Source organism: Indicator indicator, chromosome 23 (assembly GCF_027791375.1).
Source record: "Indicator indicator isolate 239-I01 chromosome 23, UM_Iind_1.1, whole genome shotgun sequence".
In the NCBI taxonomy this organism is placed as follows: domain Eukaryota; kingdom Metazoa; phylum Chordata; class Aves; order Piciformes; family Indicatoridae; genus Indicator; species Indicator indicator.
In genome coordinates, this window is record NC_072032.1 from 8,883,040 (window position 1) to 8,898,099 (window position 15,060).

The window sequence follows — 15,060 nt, forward strand, 5'->3', positions numbered from 1 at the left end:
ACTCCTGTCAGTAATGGTCAAAAACTGTTTGGCCCTTCAAGGAGTGCTTGGACCAAAACTTTGGACCTGCAAGTCTTGTGGTGATTCAGAACCTGTTCCAAGTGAGATTTTAGCAGTTCCCCACAGCTCTGCAATAGCAGCAAAATCCTGTAATGGAATGGTCCAGGGCTTAGACAAGTTCATGCAGGTGTCTCAAGGAGACGGTAAAAAATACTCAGCTTTGGCCTAATGCTAATTCTCCTGAAGTGAAGTCAGACCTCCCATTTGTCCTCAGTGGGAGCAGTGTTAGGTTGGCACTGAAGGCTTTTGGAAAGGTTGCTGTAAAAGCCAATATGCCTTTTATAAAGAGTCTATGAAAGCTGTAATACCTGCACATGCAAAAGGAAGTTGCTGCCCAGAAAAATAAATGCAGTGGAGAACCATGCTGGGGCATATGGCAGGGGGCCTGCAGTGGAGCATGGGCTGCATCTTGCAGAAGGAGCCTTGGATGGGATCCATTCACACCAACATGTTCAGCTGACACTCTGTTTATTGTTAGAGCATCTGCAGGGAGAACTTATTCCAGTCTCTCTGCCTTTTCTTCAGCAACTGAGAATTGTGCCACAGGAACAGCACTGACCCAAGCACTGAGGAAACCCCAAACCACACACTGCTCCTTACCCCACTGCTTCCCAGAATGATCTTCATATTCTCCATTGGAGCCTTCGGGTGCCTGGCTTTCCTTTCCTGAACTGGCATCATCTGCAAAGGAAAGGGAAGGTGTTAAGAAGGTCTCCTGAAGCACAGCAGTAAGGTAACAAGAGTTTGCACCCACATTCTTGGCACTTAGAGCCTGGTTGCTTTGTGAGCTTTTCAGCAGGTTACCAAAGCAATGAGGGATTAATCAATATTTCCACTAACAGCTGACAAAGCCTTTTAGTTTATGTTTACAGGTTGCTGTTCCCTAGCAGGAGCTGATTCATTGCACCTTCTATGCAAATAATGGTATAAATCAAAATTAGAGATAGCTAAACCTAGGAGGTGGGGGAAGGCTTACATGATCAGCCACACAAACCACAAGCTCTGGGATTAGAGCAACTGATTTGTCTCTCAGCTTCCATACAAAATCAGGGGAACAAGCAGGTCCAGGGTCAATTGAGCTCTCAAGGGATGCTGCATACAAAGCTGTAGCTGGAAAAAGGAATATCGAATTTAAAAACTCTTTATGGTTGATTTTTCTTTTTTACTGAAGATCATCCATCCACCTGTATTGACAACACACTACTTTCTCCCTTTATTAGTCTAGTTGTCTATAGCACTACCACAGAGCAGCATCAAGGTCTCTAGGAGAAAGAGAAACTACCAACATCTCTTGACAATCTGCCAAGCTTTTGATATAAGTAAAATTGCTCTGAATTGGTTTGATTCTTTGAAGATGCTTCTTTGGTTGTTATCCTGCCAAATCACAGACCTGTAGAGTAACCCACTGAACCCAGAAACAAAACATCTTGGGGAGAAGGGATCAAGATACCCAATGTCACCATGGTGACCCTATGAAAGAGAACATTGGAGGGGGGAACAAGGCTGAAACAACTGCCTGTGTTTAGGCATGTTGGTTAAATCTACTGGAACTCATTTCATGTTCATTTAGGAATGTGGCAGCATCAGCAACACCACATAGCAGAATTCTCAAGGTGGGGAGATGTTAAAAACATGAAAACTCACATGGAGAAAACTGCTCCTTCCCACCCCCAGAGCTACACACTGGGTGAGGGATGCTACAGCAGTCTCCCTTCCAGTTGCAATTTGCAGTGAACTGGGCTCCTACCTTTGGCAGGACTGTTTTGAAGAGCTCCCTAACTTTACCCATTTTAATATCAAGTGCTTTCCTAGGGTAAGGAAAGACTTTCACAGTTTTCTAGTCCCTGTGCTAGCCATCAAGGAAAGCTACCTTTCTGTACCACAAGCACACTCTGGTCAGCCTGCTCATGCCTCAGGAGGGATCTATGACACTGACAGCAAAGCCAAATTTCCTGAGAATTCAGAGGCATCTGGCTCAACCCAAACCTGCAGTCTGGAGCCTGGTGAATAGTGCCAGATCTCAAGACCTGCTGTTTGCATTTCACCCCATGCTTCACAAATGCAACTGGCTTGGCAATATTCTTAGATAGTGATGTGAAAAAACTGAGCCATGTTCAGCTGTGTGTGGCCAGCACACAACAGAATGAGTTAGCAGCAGAAATCACATGAGTCTTAGCTATAGTCCAAAATTACCTAATAAGCCAGTTGCTTACCCGTGCTCTTGTCACCTCCTTCAGAGGCAGGGAGGTCAGGGTGATAAGCACATACAGAAAAAGTCAGCCTGCAGCCAAAGACAGCAGGGAGCAGCTCTGCAAATTGCCAGCTTTGCTGCCAGCAGATTACCGCAAGAGGCAGTGCTAAGAAGGACAAGTTTCCTACAAGCTCCCTTTACTGTGACCTATATTGGAAGGTCATCCTGTACTGGACTTCTTGGACAGTATCACAGGCTTAGGAAAGCAGCCAGTTGGAAGATGAAGTGGAAAACCTGCCTTGAAAAATAGCCATTGACTAATTTTATGTCACGAGTATCTGAGGCTACATGATTTAAGTGTCCTCACTGTACAGCTTGGTTCGGCAGTGTTACAAACCATGCTGGCTGGTCAAGAAATCTGAAGTGAAAGGCTTTGCTATCACATCAGGTGACAGATTTGGAGACAAGGTACAAACTCACACAGCCCCTTCCCCTCCAAATACTGCACCTGGCCATACAGGTCCAGGAAGGATCCCGAAGCACGAGCCCGTTGGTCAGGAATGTCATCCCCAGCTGTTCTCCACCCATTGCCTCTCTCTTGCTTTAGGTTCTCCTTCCAAACTGGCTTCTAGGTCTGATATGCCACAGGACTGAGATACTGGTGTTGGGGTGGGGATGAAAAGGGGCAGTCATGGGATTGGTTTTGCATGAGACTGGACACATCTGAGTGTATGAGGCACTGACGGCACTGCTGATGTCACAGGCCAAATTGCCCTTTCTCAGCCCAGAAAGCACAATGCTCCACGCATACTGCCTGCCATGTGTCTTTCTTGACTACCTCTTGTCCCAAAGTGGGCTGGATCTCTGCAGAAAAAGGATTTCTTTATGTAACCATCAAATGACAAAGCTCTCAGTGGATCCTATGGGACATATAGCTACTGCTTATTACCAGAGTAGAATTGTTCTGTTCCCTCTTAAAAGTTAAAACAGATAGAAAATTCTGGATAATGGCCTGGGGCTCTGCAAGAAACTGCTGGAAAATGTTCACAGGTGGTTACCAAGCCAGGATCAGATTTGATTCACCCACAGGCTCTCCATGAAGGGTTCATGTTTTAGCCAAAGGGTATGATTGGTTTTTGGCCACCACTACATTTTGAACATCTGACCACGTGTCAGAGCAATGGCCCAATTTTGGAAGCAAAGATCTAGCCATAGCATTTATGATTCACAAACTTGCTTTAATTTGTTATAATGCAAGGCCCATCCCTGCTCTGACTTGATGGGACCAGCTTTGGAGTCTTTGATGTCAGAGGCCTTGAAAGCCCCATTTCACAGATGAGCCAGCTTTGCATAAATAAACAAAGTGACCTCTGAACTGGAGCCTGAGACCTGAGCACACTTCAAAGCATGGGAGGGGAGGCAATGGAAGGGGGGGACAAGGGAATGAAGCAATCAGCATGCATCATTAAGGCAGCCCCTGGCCAACACTACCCCTGAACAAGGGGTGTAAATAAAAGGAGGGAGGCAAGTGGGGAGGGAGTGAAACAAGGGGAAAGTGATGTAATCCAGTCAGGCTTGAACAATGACAGGGAGGCCTTCTCCCGTGGATGAAAGAAAGAGATCTCTCTGAACTCCAGCTTTGAGAGCTGACTCTCACATTTACGCAGGTGCATCATGTTTGTACATCTTGCTTGTTCCTTGATGTCTTTTGCTGCTGCAGACTTCTAGTGAGTGATAAAACACAAGGTGCTCGTGCCAGGTGAGTTTGGGCTTTCCTAGGAGTTAAATCAGGATTTCTTCTGCTGAGCTTAATCAGTAAAACTCTGGGGTGAGAATACACCAGAAACTTAGAAGTGATTGGACTAATTTTTCACTAGTCTTGACAGTGCAGTAGAAAAGAAACAAACATGAAAATAAATACAATCTGGAAAAGTAGGTTTTACAGGATTTCCTGTAATACTTACTGGAATTCAAGAGGAAACAAAAGGGAAATATCACTCTGTACTTTGGTTTAGAGAGTCTTCTGCTGTCCTGGCTGGTTCATCTGATGCCCAGTTGAACAGTCCATGAGGTATATATGCAGGGTAAAAGGTTACCACTGGGTTTGCAGGGATTAAGGCACTTGCTTTCTCCAGATCTCCTTAATGTGGATTAACACTCCAGGCTTCACTAGAATTTCAGCTGATATTAACCCCCAATGGCCAGGAAACACACCCCAACCTAGTAGCTAGTACATTAGTCCCACATGAAAGCTAACCATTGCCAACTGCCATGTATTTATGGCTTATCTTGTGCTCTTTGGGTGTTTCTGGAGGACCTTGATCCTCTTGAGAATCTAAATTTTTGGTTACTGAATAACATTTCTGAACTTCTATGACTGTAAAGAACTCTACACGATTATACTCTAAAAGCTGAGAGGAAAAAGAACAACATACTCATTTCTGAGATCTGGTGATTTTTCAGCATGTTTCACAGTTTTGCAAGGTCTGAACTATGGCTTCAGGACTCTTGGGAGTGGTGATCCATAGATGAATCCTGAGGCTGACTTGAAATCATGAATAAGATTAAGATGCAAAGTCCTTATCTTGAATAATTCTGAATTTCCTCCCACCACTGCAGACTAATTTAGCAACCTTCTTTTCTGCCAGAGGCAGACAGGACAAAACTCCAATGAACTCATCCCTCTTAACACAAACCTGGTATACATCTTAGATACTCTTTTGAGTAATTTTCATAGTGTCTTCATCAATTCAACTCATGCTCTCCTTTTCTGCCTACTATATTAGGTGTCACCTGCTATATTAACATTGCTGATCCTATGAAGAGACAGGAAGTGTGTTTAGAATTTCTTTGGAAGGGCACAGTGAAAACAAAGGGATCAGGAACATTTAGAGGGAAGAAAAAAAACATCCCATGAAGGAAACCCTTCTCCTTGGGCTCTGACAAGCAAAGACCCTCAAGATGAAAGAGAAGAAACCCACTCAGAAGAGCACATAGCAAAGGAACATTCTACTTTTCTCAAAAAATAACCTCAAAACAAAAGAACAAACAGAACAAATCAACAAGACCAACACAAACTAAAAGGTTACTGGCAGAGAATTTGCCTCTGTAACAGGCACCGAACACTTTACTGCCTCTGACTCCAAAAATAACCAGAGGTATTGATACTGGAATTTCCTGAAAATCCAAATACTGTTTGTGTTAGTGGCATTTTTGGTATTTTCAGCTCTGGCCATTTTCATGAGAACTGCCATGGATTTCACTTCATTCCCAGCACTGGGAATCTCTCTGTAAGCAGGATGCTTTCCAAAAGAAGCACTTGCAGTCTGCCTACCTCCTAAAATACTGGAGTGGCTCCACAGTCTACTGACCAAAGCCCTTACTGGGAGCAAAGAAACACAACTTGTGACCCTAGCTTTATCAGTGACTCACACTTGGAAGCTATGGTGATGCACAGGCCCAACCTCCTCCCTGTAGAGCACAAAGCTCTTAACTGGTGGTTATTGCTGCATCCTGCAGCTCAACAGACAAGTGAGCATATATCAGAATGACCACTTTAAAAACAAAGATAGCTTCATTCCCTTCCACAGAATGACAGAAGGGGGTACTATGGTGTAGCATAGACATATCAGAGCCAGTTTATTTAACAGGCTGGTACCAATCTAGCTCCAACAGCACAGGCAGATCTGTCCTGCTTCTCTGGAGAGTTTTAGCAGCCCACAGAGAATCTAGCTTTGCTGTGCAAAAGCTGCTACCATCACCTGAGCTAACTCTTTTACCACCAACTCCTCCTTGATACTGCACAGTTTCTGCTGGGAGTCCAACACAGACATGCACCTGCTCCACACTCTTGCAGATTACTGAAGTCATACACCAGTACTTGAGATGCAGCCTCAGCAGTGCTGACAATCACTGCTGTGGTCCTGCTGGCTGTTGTTGACACAGGCCAGGATGCTAGTGCCCCTCTTGGCCACCTGAGCACATGCTGGCCCATATTCAGCTAGCTGTTGCCCAACATCCCCAGGTCCTTTTCCAACCTTCCAGAGTCAGTCTATAGAACATTAAAACTTATAATGGTCTAACTACAGCTGAACTAGACATTTTACAAATCTGTTTGCCAAAGTTGGATCACGAGTGAGAGTTTTAGTAGCACCTTCACTCCCACAGTGAATATACCATGGCCAAAAAGAATGAAAAGCACAACAGAGAAGGATGCTCATGAACAAGGAGTCCCTGAAAAACACAAGAAAATTCTATATTGACTATATCTATACAGAGCTTTGATGCTCTTCTGAGTCCGTGCAGTGTGAGACCTGTGCATATCACGTTCATCTCTCACCTCCTCTTCTTTGTCCCCAGAATTTTGTCTCTGGTCCAGAGATCTGCACCTACTTTACCATTCTTTTTCCCTCTCCTTCCCCAATCACTTTGTGGAGAGAGAAGCCCTTCTGAAGCTTTAGTTCTTCCCTTGTGCCTTGTGGTCTGTCACTGCCTACAGCTCACAAAGTCATTTCAGACACATTCTCAGTCATGGCACATCTGCACACTGGAATGCTTCAGCTCCTGCTGTAGCCACACAGAGAACCACAAGGAGAAACTGCTGGAGCTTTTCACTGAATGATTACAATTCCCTGGTCTACCATTATAACAATTACATTACAAAGGCAATCACAGGCCTTCCACCATGCCAACTCCTCCAGACACCAAGACCTACTGTCTGCTTTTGGGTCTCCACTCCACGGGGGGCAAGAAAACAATTCTTTCTTTTTTTTTGTTGTTGTGGTGGTTGAGGTTACTTTTTCTTTTAATCAGCATGGCCCTGCACACAGAGACAGTAGTCCCAAGAGCTCTGCACCACAGGCACCAGTCTGCGGTTATATTCTTGATCTACTGCTGAAGAGGATGAAAGGAAGAAATCAGAGAACAAGATGAGTGGTTAGGCTTCTGCCTTGTCACCAGGACCTTCTGAGCATAAAATAGTAGTGCCAAAAAGGCAGCAATTCCCAGCTGTCCCAGATTTTGAACAAATTGCTAAGATTTCCCAGTATTTAACTGCCACTTGCACCACGATAGTATCAAGGATTTCTCTGAGGTAGGGTCCCAGTGCTTTAGACACTGCTCACACAGCACAAAAGGCAGCCTTGGAGTGGATGTCACAGGTATTAAGGTTCCTCAAGAAATGTATTTTTTAGCATCCACCCATTTTGGCCTGGTGGGGGGATGACAGGATTCCTGTACTTCATAGAGTTAAGAAGTAAAGCTTCACCAGCCATCAGCCTATTTGAATTTATAACCATTTAATGGTATTTATACTAAATCTTTAGTGACTTAGTTTATAAACATTGGGAAGAATTGTGAGATATTAACTGTTACCTGACAAATCAAGATGTTGAAACAGTCCTGACTTTAGAAACCTAACTCAAGTGCCCAAGTCAGGAGTGATGAGAATGAAAGGAAGGTCAGGTTGACATCTACCTCTCTTGCCTGATTGCAAAAGAGATTGATGGGGGGAACCTGAGCCATGTAGTATGAGTGCCGAAAACAAGGTGGTGTGAACACTCCACCTAAGAACATAGGCCAAAATTCCATCTTTTACAATCCTAAATGACTTAGGACTGGGGGAGGGAGGCATGCCACTGAAAGGACTAATGCAAGGTTAATGATAAGAAGATGATTACAGTAGAGCCAAGGGTAAACTGGTAAGACGTGGCTCTCAGCCTTCTTAACCACTACACAGCTGCTGTTTCTCATGAAGTTACCTCTGTCACTCCCCTTCCTAGCTGCACTGATCAATGTTCATTATTTCCTTCACCAAGATGTGTAGGAACATCATTGATACATCTTCTATCTCCCTGGAATGTTCACGTGGTCAAAATAGCCAGCACAAAGAAATTTCCAGAGGGGTTGGCAGAAGAGAGGTCACATATGTCAGTGACTGAGAACAGGAATTATTTTTGGAGGGCATTTATGACAAAACCAAAATAATCAATTGTACAATCCTGTTCCTTCCAAAGACTGAGTTAATTCCTTAGTGTGGAATTACCCAATCCATCTTGATGAACTGGGAATTGCAATACTGGACTCTACAGACAGAAATGTGGATCCAGCTGTTTCTTCAACACCAGTATAAAAATTATCGAAACATTCTTTATGGGCTTACATATTCCATAGCCTTCTGGTAGAAAAGCAAAAACATCTCCTGTGAAATGGAAGCAAATGAAACATCTTAGGCAGTATGACAATTAGCAAATGAAGCAAACTCTCAGGGAGGACTGCTGCTTAATATCTTTAGTGGGAAAAGTGAGTCCTCAGTGTGTGTGTTTGCTTGAGGCAAAAAATCACACCTCATCAAGATCCATCATTAGCCTGCTAAGTTTTAACTTTGATTTCAAGAAATAGCAGCACCTATAAGCAGTAAAAGTGCCAAGAAATCCACAGAAGCTGGTGGGTTTCAGTTGGACATTATAAAAAACTCAGTGCCTAACACGTTAGTTATATCCAGTAGGGCACAAAACGTGGCCAGGGAATCCTTCCTCTCAGGTTTCAGAAGAGAATAATTTCAGAAAATAGTCCATATATGTAATGGACGTGGGTTTAAAAAAAATAAGTAATTTGCAGCTGAGGGTCCCTCAGCAGACACCAGCCTATGCCTGTATACTCAAGTATCTTCTGATAAATGGTCTTTCTGAAGGACTGGTAAACCACTATGACAGGAAGTAGAATCATAGAATCATAGAATCAGTCAGGGTTGGAAGGGACTACAAGGATCATCCAGTTCCAACCCCCCTGCCATGGCCAGGGACACCTCACACTAGATCAGGCTGGCCAGAGCCTCATCCAGCCTGGCCTTAAACACCTCCAGGGATGGGGCCTCAACCACCTCCCTGGACAACCCATTCCAGGCTCTCACCACTCTCATGGGGAAGAACTTCTTCCTCACTTCCAGCCTGAATCTCCCCACTTCCAGTTTCATTCCATTCCCCCTAGTCCTATCACTACCTGATATCCTAAAGTACAGAAAAGTAATTTGAAACCCAAATTTTAGCTTACTTTTCAAACTTTGATTTATCTTTTCTTGACAAACTTAGATGCAGCAGTGTAAAAGCGACACAGCAGTGGTGCGATCTCTCAGACCACCATACGGCACGACAAGAAGCTAAAGAAAATGAGATTTTGGGGTGCAGTCATGAAAGAAAAAGCATCCTCAGTGTCCAGCCTTTCAACACTTCTCTCCTACGCTGTTAAAAAGGTAAATTTTTAGTGAGGTTCAGTGAGTGACACCCAAATCTCCAGGTCATTTTACGACCAACAACAAAACCGATTCAAGCAGCAGAATGTTACCACTTTCACAGTCCTGTCCAAGAACAACTCTGGACAAGTGGCAATTTTGTTGGCTCCCAAAACAAACGGAATACTTGGCACCCTACCTAGCATGAGGATTACAGTATATTACACAGGGTAATACGGGCCTATGCCTCACCAAAATTAAAACCAACCTAATTACTTGGAGTAAATTACAGCTTTCCATGTGGGGTAAAACGCAAGCTGTAAAAATGGTTGCTCCACAATTAACTCTATAATTCCATAGCTGTCATTACAAATTTCTAAACCACAGAATACTTCAAAACAATGACTAGTGTGATTCCTGTGGGATGGGATTAAACTCCCTTGTGTTTTTTTGCCCTCTCCTCACCCTTTTTAAAAATTTTTTTCTAAATGCCTGTCCTAGCACATGAGAAGCAGTGGAGCAGAACAACCACCAGCACAGGTCCAAAAAAAGTTCAGAGACAGAAGCTACCTAAGAAAACTCATGAAACTCAAGATTATTTTAGAATTCAACGCTGAAAGATACAGAACATCTAAGTGCCTTGTTGGAAATACAGAGAATGTATTTCAGTATTATTTGTGAGAGGGAAGAATTTATTCTTTTACTGCTAATCAATGCTTTCTCCAAAACCTGTAAATACTTACTCTGCAGCTACACACCTTATGTTTTGCTGTGATAATGTACACTATTATTAACATACTCACATGAATATTGCATACTGAATGTATCCCCACATGCTGCTGGCTATTTTAAACAGCAGATGTGAGAAGGATTTAAAGGCCAATTTATAAACTGTGCAGTTGATTAAAATCCTGTGAACCACTCATAGATTATCAGATATTCTGTTTGCATGCATTCCTCCCATGTAAAATACTTCAGGGAATGCTCTAGACCCTGGCATACGGTTTAGAATGATGACAACCAATGTTGGAGATGCCACACAGACAACAGGACATGTTATCTAGTTACATCTGTGTGTAAAATGCTTCGAGGTGTTTTGATGCAAGGAGTTATGAACATGTAAGGCTGAGATGCTACGCTCCATTTCTGTCCCTCTAAATCACGCTCAGAGATAACAAGCAGTTAGAGCCCCAGCAATGCAAAAACAAGCACTTTTATGAATGCATTTCATTGCATCCATGTGCTGTTATCCTCTAGGGTAATTATGACTTGTGGGTGAACCTTGAGAAATTGCAGAGCATCAGCTTAAAAGGAAAACTCCATTGCCAAAACGCATCCAAACCTTGAAAATGGAAACCTTGTGAGAATAGCCTGTGCGCAGTCAGGCTGCAGAGCACTCAGGGCTTAGTCCTCACTTCTTGTAACACCAGGGAAACCCCTCTCCATGCCACAAATCTGACTGACTCCAACTTCTGCATCTGCAGCCTCACAAATCCCACGGGCCCAAAGCTCCCACGCTCTGCAGCGGAGGCCCTGCCTGACAGATGACACGCAAGTGTTACAGATACATCATGGGCTGCAGCCCAGGAGCCCTCACAGTGTTGTAGGCATACTGGGAAAAAAAAAAAAAAAAGATTCAGCAGGACCCCTTGGTAAAGTCCCCATGGTCATGCATCCTGAATGAGGAACTCTATTGTGTGAAAACATTCCTAATAATTCCTTCTGTTTTCATTAATAATATTAAATTTCCTGCTTCTGGGATATCTTTTTGTTTTAACAGGCACAGGTTTTTGTCTCGCCTTCTGAAAGACTGTGCCACTGTAGTCTATTATTACTGTTTATGCTGAAGTAATTTAGATGGACCAGACATCCATATCCAAAATCAGCAATTTGCAAGCCACAATCTCATACCAACCAGATTAATGTAACACCTGAGACGTGTTTTCTTTCAAGACATAGGAGTCTGAATGGCTGAAAGTGTGAGAAATGCATGAAAAAGTTTTTCTGCTTCGGAAACATACATGCAGTTGGTTCTGTAGTGTTCACAAATTACCCTTGCTGCTTTTTTTCTTACCAAGCAGCCCACCAAAATTCAATCAAACTGTAACACACAAATGGTCTGAAATCACTAGACAAAAAAAAAAGGGGGGTGGGGGGGGAAAGGGGGAAGAGGGAAAGAGTTTTCTTACTATTTGAAGTATCTTACTCTGGTGCAGAAATAATTAGGGATAGATAAATTATCTGGTCTATGATTTTCTCTGGCATATTATTTTACTCATGCCTTTCTTCTTCCTCTGCAGGGGTGCTTGTGGTCATATTGTTCTATTCTTTGTGGCTCACAGCCTTTTCAGTGGCAGCACGCACGCTAAAGTGTAGGCAAGAGTGGGAATGCAAATTCCTTGTGAGGCAACCAAGCAGTGAAAAGTGCCCCGGACCATGCCAAATCTTTACAAGCACAGCAGTTAAACAGAGAACTATACCTTTCAAAAACCAAACCTAGGGAAGAAAAAAACACTCTTAATTAGAACATCGTGATTTGGATATTTACAAGCTTTAAATATTAAGACCTGGTTCCCTATTGAGGCCTAATTGGTTCTTTTGAAGATCTCTTATAAAACAGTGCTCACACTCCCCAGCTAAGCGTTCCCTTCCTCGTTTTGCTCGGTGGTGACTTGCTTCCACTTTGAGTTGGTCGCTCCCAGGACTGCTCCCTGGCTCAGCTTTCAAGCTGATTTCTCTGACAAGCTGGCAGCAATAAAATAATTCATTCCAGAGGCTGAGAGAATCACCCGCAGCACACACGGTGAGGATCATCTGGCAGCAGTACAGAGGCCTACGCAACGGGGGGCCCGGGGTAAGCCCTGCGCCGGGACGCGCGAGCGCTGCGGGGAAGGGGAAAGCCTCCAGCAATCCGGCCAGGAACGAAGGCAGCAGCATGGCAGTGGGATGGGAGGAAGGCTGGAGAGGGGCTGCTCTGAAGATACACTGAAAGGAGGAAGAAGCAACCAAGGAGAGGAATACTTTCAATAAAAACGGAAATTCCAAAAGAATAAGCAAAGCCCTGGGATGTACCCTGTGACACAGTGAAGATATTCTACATGGGGTCTGTGGCTCGACCACTTCTGAAGGTCCACGAAAGACACCTGAGAAGGATGAACCAAACAACAACAGCCATGCTTTTGCAATGATTTCATACAGTTTTGTCTGTATTTCTGACTGAGATGGTGGGGATCCATGTAGCTAAATAAACAATCCTTGCGTTAAACAATATGATGTAGGAAGTCTTAGGACTATGAAACTGAAAAGATGAAACAGAAAATCCATCCCTGTTTGAAAAAATAAAAGGAAAACTCAGAACCTTGCACGAGGTTTTGGGTATCTGTGGCTGGGGCTTCTATAAGAAAAAAATAGGCTTAAAATACTACATCTGCCTGCTGAAGTCACTGGATCTCTGAGTGCTGGAGGCAGTCAGGACTCTCCCACATGAGCACGACGTGTAACAACCTGGCCCAGGATCTCACTGAACCGTCACTAGTCTGTTGCATGGCAGTCTGATTACACATTCCCATGTACTTCCAAAACAGCTACATCTGGGCACAGATTAGTCACTGTTTTTACAGTAAACTCCTGGACTAAGATCTGCTGCCTGATGAATTTCTCAGGGCTAGAGACCTCACTACCTATATGCCCTGAAATCTCTAGTAGTGACAGCCCGAGCCCCCAGCCCCCCAGACTACTGCCACATGCTCCCTTGGAGTCCCATGTAGGGGCAGGCAAGTCAAGGTGACTTGACAAGTCCCTTTTGAGATAACACAGCAGGAAACAGGTTTGAACTGTGCTGGCTTTGCTTTCTGAGCACTCAAAAATTATACCCTTGGAAAACCATATTAACTTCCATACGTAAGTTTCTTCATTTGACTTCTGGCTGAGGTAACGACTTGTCAGCATTTCAAACTGCAAAAGTCACTTTCACAAGCCCTTCTCATAACAGAGGGAGCTGGCCCTCCTGCACAACCCAGTTTGTTCAGCTCAGCAAGCAGACTTCCACTGTCTGCATTCAACCTGCCCACATTGTCCCAGCTTACATAAAGTTCATTGATCCCTAAGGATAGTCTGGCCAAGGTCCACTGCCTGACCTGTCTCTCCAGAGAACCTGTCCAGGTGATACTCCACATTGTCCCTTCACAAGCAAGAGTTAATGCAACCACGTTGTCAGCCAATACCCCAGAGATGCAAAGCAGACTTCATAACATTATGTTCAATCACAAAGCCCCATAGGGAAACCTTTCCATTGAATTGCCAGGCTGAAGTTGGCAGGATTTAGGATTATGTTTGAAATGAAGCAGAAAATTGCTTCTATTTTGTTTCTAAGCTACACGTTACTCCAGTGACCAGATATTCCAAATGAAAAGTGCATTGGAAACTACCCAGAAACTGAGGTGTGGCATTAATTCTATCTCCTTTCTGTAGCATAAGTGGTTAGTTGGTGCCCAGCAGTCTTAAGAAGATTAAATATCACCTTAATTTCAAAAGCCTTCTGTTCTGACTATAAAAACACTACCACTGCAATAATGATACAGCTGATTGTAAAGCTTCAATGTTTGGCTTGGATTCATACTGCTGCTACTTTATTTCACAGGGAAAGTAGTGCAGTGGGTCTTATGTGTTATCTCCTCCAGACAAGAAGGGTTAATTACCCATTATTCATTACAGCAATTGTGGTTTTGCTTCCCTGATGGAAAAATTGTGTTGTTTTCTGCTTTATAAACAATGGGATAATCTTATCAAAAGGAAAAAAAAAATACCTCTGATAGCAGATTTTTTTCCTCTATTAACCTTTTTTAAAAAGGAAAAGCATTTAAAAGTGCAAAAATATTTTTAGCTAGTGATTTATTTTTTTTTAATGTTAAAAGGCTAATGTGGAGCCAGTAGAGCTCCCTAGGTGAACACTATAGGACTCTTGTGCAGGAGACAGCTCTCAGAAGAGACTTTCAGGGACGTGTTATCTGAAAGCTGTCAAAGCCCCTTTCCTCTTCCTCACCTTCAAAGGGGAAAAGCAGAGCAGACAGCATGGCACTAGCCAGGCTCTATGCCCTCCTCCACCACCAGGGAGGTGACCTTCCCTCCTGACGGCCCAGGACCTCATCTGTGAAATGGGGAGCAAGAATTTCCCACCAACTGGGAGTAATATGAGGATAAATCCAGCCAAACTGTGGGCCTCTCTGGTACCAGCATAGATGCAGAGAGACAGGCACGTTGTTTTAGTCAGTGTGTATAACTCACTTAAATTTACCACGCAGTTTCAACTTGCAATCCCATATTTCCTGTCCTAATCTCATACACAATGTGGCACTTGTGCTGTTAAACAGCTTCTCTGTGGCTGCTCCATAGCAATGGGCAAATTGATTCCTACAGGAAAGGCCAGACTCGGAGAAATACTTTCAGATATGTACACTGTTTCCACTGGTCTAAAATGAGAGTAGTTGGTGGGTTCAGGAGTAACAACTGGTGGAAGGATAAGGCACAGGTATAAGGCACAGCTCTCAGCTTTTCAGCTCTGCCCAATGCCTCTGAGTAAAAG

General features: G+C 43.6%; 1 protein-coding gene across 2 annotated transcripts in view; it reads right to left on the reverse strand.

Annotated features, from left to right (window-relative positions):
* The window catches only part of FGFRL1 (fibroblast growth factor receptor like 1), a 151,296-nt gene that overhangs the window by 8,776 nt on the left and 127,460 nt on the right, over positions 1-15,060 (reverse strand). For both annotated transcript variants that reach the window (XM_054391657.1, XM_054391658.1), the window contains exon 4: positions 661-741. In XM_054391657.1, the coding sequence (XP_054247632.1) occupies positions 661-741 (81 nt within the window). The remainder of the gene's footprint in view (positions 1-660; positions 742-15,060) is intronic.